The sequence below is a fragment of the Agrilus planipennis genome, unplaced genomic scaffold (assembly GCF_000699045.2).
Source record: "Agrilus planipennis isolate EAB-ADULT unplaced genomic scaffold, Apla_2.0 scaffold146, whole genome shotgun sequence".
NCBI classification, from domain to species: domain Eukaryota; kingdom Metazoa; phylum Arthropoda; class Insecta; order Coleoptera; family Buprestidae; genus Agrilus; species Agrilus planipennis.
In genome coordinates this window covers 225,711-231,089 of record NW_020438977.1, presented here as the reverse complement: position 1 = coordinate 231,089, position 5,379 = coordinate 225,711, and the positions used below count along the sequence as shown (strand labels likewise).

Genomic DNA, 5,379 nt, shown 5'->3' with positions numbered 1-5,379 from the left:
GGGCGTTGTCGTGGTGCAACTTCCAGTCGGCTGCGATGTCTTGTCGGACCCGATTGACCCTTCGTTTGAGTCTCTTGAGCACTTCCACGTAAAACTTGGCGTTGACGGTTTGTCCAGGAGGAACAAATTCATGGTGGACGATGCCTTTCATGTCAAAAAAGACAATGAGCATCGTTTTCACTTTTTGATTTGCTCATTCTTCCCTTTTTTGGGCGAGGAGACGCCGGCGTGTGCCACTCGGAAGATTGCCTCTTTGTCTCGGGATCATACTCAAAGATCCATGATTCAAGAATTGGGGGTCACTTTCACACATGTTTAAATTTTCTTGGCACACTTCCACTCGCCGCAATTTCTGGTCGTCAGTGAGCACTTTTGGGATCATTTTCGCGCACACCTTGTGCATGTTAAAATGCTCCGTCACAATGTCATGAACCACAGATTTTGGTAAATTTAAAATCTGGGAAATTAAACGAATACTTAGTCGACGGTCTGAGTTCAAAACTTCGCGCACACGAGTCACATTGTCGGTGTTTGTCGAAGTCGAAGGTCTTCCAGCACGGTCTTCATCGGTGACCTCTTCCCGGCCCTCTGAAAAGGCCTGGTGCCACCGAAACACACCACTTCTTGCTAAAGCAACAACTGGGTAAGCCTGCTTGATCATATCAAACGTCTCTGTCGCAGATTTACCGAGTTTCACACAGAGTTTAATCGCGTACCTCTGCTCTAACGAACGCTGCATTTTCGGCTTGCACCACTCACAGAACACGTTGCGCGAAAAAGCCTGTTCTGATTCTCCATGGGCTTGGAGACAACTCACCAGCCGCTCGTTCGTTAGCTAGGAATGCCCTCTACCGAATCCAGTCGGTGCGCGCACGCTCCGACGAAAGGAAATCAGTCCTATTACTTTTCGGACAAATCCTGTATATATATATATATTGATATATATATGTTGGGCGCGGAAATGATAATGAAGCATAGTTAACGAATGTTGAAAAACAGTATGCGGTGGCCTATGACATATAAAATAGGCAATAATACGGCAGACTGCTTGGAGATGACGTCATTGCTTGGTTAGATAGATTTAATACAGATCGGAGTTTCTTATCTTTCTGGAAAACAATGTACAGAAACAATAAAAGAAGTCGTAAAAATTTATTACTTTATCCGTTGACTAAACCTGATCGTTTTCAAAACACAATTTAAACGGAATCGCTTGTAGGTAAGTGGTACCTGTGCCAGCTTTTAGCGACCTCGCTGTAACATTGTGAGCGTATTATCAACCGCTTATATTATTAGTGACAATATACAGCGTTGTAGCCGGCAAATTTTGAGTTTAGAGAAAAATGAACGCTTTTAAATACAATTTAATGTTGTAATGTACCGCCCTATATATAATGCACCCCTGACTACACGGAGCATTGCTTTTTTAATGGTAGGTTTCTCCAGTAGACTTAAATCTATTTCGTAGTACTTCGTATGCTGATATTTATCAAATTTTATTCTCCTCTCATTGGCTCCTTTAATACGTCATTATTACATTATATAACTATGAAAAAAATATTTTTAGATAATTTTTACGGTAGCTATAATTTTATTTGGTTTAAGAGCGTACTTCCGCTTCCGCAAAAATTAACTATTTACCTCTGTTTCCGTTTCTGTTTCTGTTATGACACTTCCGTTGCATCACTACCCACCTCATCTTTACCGAAGTATTTAAATACAAAATGTATTGTAATGTACTATATGTACTGTAACTTCACGATGACACTCTATGTTAGCGGGGAACTGGTGGATGAAGTGCTGAAACGTCGTTAGGAGAGGGAAGTATGGGCGTGGTTGGGAAGTGAACCTACTGTATAGAATCTTCATATTGTGCGTATAGTGTAAATATTGCCATATAACTGTGACTGGATCGATAGTAAAAAGCCTCTTTAAAATATGTAAAATCCTAAATGAACTGCAACAGAAGTTTCAATTGTATGCTTGTAAAATATTATTTAAAATATACAGGTGCAACAATATTATGAATTAATCCAAATAAGTATATAAATAAATATTTATTGTAAAATAAAGCAACATCACAGCTTTTGTAAACAAAGTATCAACACTATGAGTTTTATAACTTTTATTTTTTATTCTTTTATTTTTCTTTTGTTGGTTTAATTTGATTGTAAGCATTCGCATATTTTTCTTCTTATAATAAAATAGATTACAGAGAGGCAGTTGCTTTTATGTACTAACAAGTTTGTATGGATCTACATTATGAATGATATGAGTATGTATTATAGTATTGTGTTTACTAGTATATTTACAATCATATAAAATCGACAAATGGCTCTTGGCGCCGAGCTTTAAGCGCCGCTACAATCTTCTTGGATGTTCGTAGGGTCGCGCCGAAAGGAGGTAAAATCGTAGCGTACTCTTGGCGCTGCGACCATAAAATTAACGTGCATACACCTCATCTCAAACGGTTAGAGATGTGACCTTGACGAAAGCTATACGGACAGAAGGAATACACACCAGGCGTGAGCAAGACAGAAATGGTTTGAATAAGATAAAATATGATTGAATAAGGAATTTTGTCATGGAGCACCGTCTCTCTCTCTCTCTCTACTGCCTGATTATAGTCATCACATTTACGATTAACTGTAACATGAATGTAGATCAAAAATCGTCAAAGTCAGAGGAATGGTCATCAGGTGGAATATCCAAATTTATTTCACATTTATCAACATATTTAGTATCGATGTTGCTTCGCAGATTTCTTGCTATGGGAGGCTTGATGGCACGATTTCTTAATTTTTTCCAGTCAAATCCTTCGTACCATTTGTGACTTTTCACATCTTCCGCCCCATCTTTCTGACAACCCAGTCTTTTAGAGGCCTTCAATTTGCACAATTTCATTATCAAATTTTGTGCAGGTTTTGATAATACATTAGGAAATCTAATGTTTTTGAATCCGCACAAAATGAGATTGTATGTTGTCATATGACTGCTATCGTTACTTCTAAAAGGTGTTTTTCCCACTAGCAACTCGTAAATTAAGATTCCAAATGACCAATAATCTGTTGCCTTATCATGCCCTTGAAGTAAAATAATTTCCGGTGACATATACTCTGGGGTTCCCCCAAAAGTGTATGTTTTTCCTTGTAAAGGGAGAACTTTCGCTAAACCGAAATCGGTTAGTTTTAGATAACCACGATTATCTAAAAGAAGATTTTCTGGTTTCAAATCTCGATAGACGATGCCACGTTCGTGAAGATACGCCAATGCTTCTAAGGCGCAGCCAGTGTAGAAGCGCGCCACAGATTCATCGAAGCGTCGAGTTCTTTGTTTCTGCAGTAAAGAGCATAGGTCTCCTCCTAGACAAGACTCCATCAAGAAATAGAGATATTTATCGTTTTTAAAAGTAGTATACAAACGCACTATGAACGGGCATTCGCAACTTATTTGAATGCTTTTTTCGTTTAACGTGTGTTGTTGTTGTCGCCGTTGCACTATTTCGTACTTTTTCAAATACTTCAGGGCGAATGTGAGTTGTTTCTTTTTTCTGTGTTGGACTAGTTCGACCCAGCCGAAACCGCCCACTCCCAATATTCCGATAGAAATCAAGTCTTTGGGGGTTATATCTTTATATTCGTGTTTCAGTTTCGGTACGATTACTTGTTTCCTAGTAGTCATCGCTATACTGTCCAGATCCATGTCGCCGAAATAATCTACAAAGTGTGACCTAGTCAATGTCAGACATTCAACCCCTGGAGCCTCAGCGGTAACCGTTGCTTGTCTGCAGTCTTCTTTTAAAAGCGCTTGTTCTCCAAAGTATTGTCCTATGGTGAGGGTCGCCACTTTGCCTTCCTTACGCTTTGTAACTGAGACCGTACCTGATCGGATTATGTAGAATTTATCGCCCTTATAACCTTCACGTATGATCTCCATTCCGGTATAGAAGAATTCGTTTTTAAGAAGGTCTGACACAAGCCCCAATATCTCATCGCTTTTTTTATTTAATTTAGGTACATTTCTTAAAAATTGAACCAATTCGTTTCGTTTTTGGATGGCACTTTGTACCATGATTCTTTGGTAAATCTCATTGTCCAAGACCCACAGTTTTCCCTCTTTCAGAGTTCGGATTGTCGCTTGTCGTTTCGCATTACTCAATATTGCTAGCTCACCGAACACCCTACTATCGTTGAAGGTCTCGACATATTCGCCTTTTATTGATATTTCGTACGTACCGAATTCAGACACGTACATATGATAACCTTCTGTACCTTCTCTGATTATTATTTCGTTCGATGTTACTTCTTTTGGATACATCGCGTCAACCATCAAATGAAATTTTTCTTCGTCTAGCAGATTTGGAAGAAAGCCATTATTTGCAATTGCAGACCTGATAAGCTTGTGAATTTCTTCAGCTTTTTTATGTTTCGGAATTCCTTCGAATGTGAAATTTTGGTTGTCAATGTCGATAATTTGAGCACAAACATCAGATCTCCTTTTCTGAACGTCTGAACTAACAACAGAATTCGAATCAATCGTACTTGAATGTGCAGTGGGTAAGGAATCTTGTGTAAATTTTACATACTGGCCGTAGACACTTTCTGTACCATTTTCTTGAGAAGGTTTAGATAACGTCCACTGTTTTGAAGGGCTACTATTAATAAAACAATACATTTTTTGAACAGGAACCAAACTACATCTTTCACTGCTATCGAAAGAATAGAGGAACTGTGCAAATATTTGCTCACCTACTACTAATTAGTTGAAAACATCGATAACGTTTCAAAGCATCTTATCATATCATTGAATGTATGATTAGATATAGTAATAAAGGCAATTCATTCCTTGTGATAAGATAAAAAAATTTTTTATTTATACAGACCCAATAAGTATATCTTCATTTCTGCACTGTGTTTACCAGCGTTACCAGTAATTGAAGAAAATACCACAAATGGCGCGGTAAACGCCATCTGTAGTACGATGCTACATTTTAGGATTACGTATGCTCCAGCAAGGTCCATTTAAAAATATGGATATCTACTTGCTGAAACGAATCGCGACGTAGCTAACCTCAACGTGATAGACACGTTACCATAATCGAATAAAATAATACGAAGTGGTCTGTATTTAGGGTTGCCACCCGTACTTTATTATAAAGTATTGTACTCTATTTCGATTGTGCGTACATTATACTTTACAAGACACATAAAGTACGCAAAAATACTTTATTTAAGGCCTTAAGTAAACATCGCAATTTTGTAAGCGATTATTCGAAATTCGAGTATTTTTACATCAATAATAATGCACAGAAAAATGACAAGCCATATTTACGGAACAACCTGATTTCCCAAATCTGTTCAAAGTAGTGTCACTTTTGCT

General features: G+C 38.1%; 2 protein-coding genes across 3 annotated transcripts in view; both read right to left on the bottom strand.

Annotated features, from left to right (window-relative positions):
- The window catches only part of LOC108737705 (rap1 GTPase-activating protein 1), a 385,828-nt gene that overhangs the window by 195,874 nt on the left and 184,575 nt on the right, over nucleotides 1-5,379 (bottom strand). The gene's annotated exons all lie outside the window — the stretch shown is intronic.
- LOC108737706 (cGMP-dependent protein kinase, isozyme 1-like) lies at nucleotides 2,109-4,737 on the bottom strand. The gene has a single exon (XM_018470767.2). The coding sequence runs from the start codon at nucleotides 4,672-4,674 to the stop codon at nucleotides 2,665-2,667; it is 2,010 nt and encodes a 669-aa protein (XP_018326269.1). The 5' UTR covers nucleotides 4,675-4,737; the 3' UTR covers nucleotides 2,109-2,664.

Coding starts and splice junctions, on each gene's coding strand:
- LOC108737706 (XM_018470767.2), bottom strand. CDS start 4,674: ATGTATTGTTTTATTAATAGTAGCCCTTCAAAACAGTGGACGTTATCT.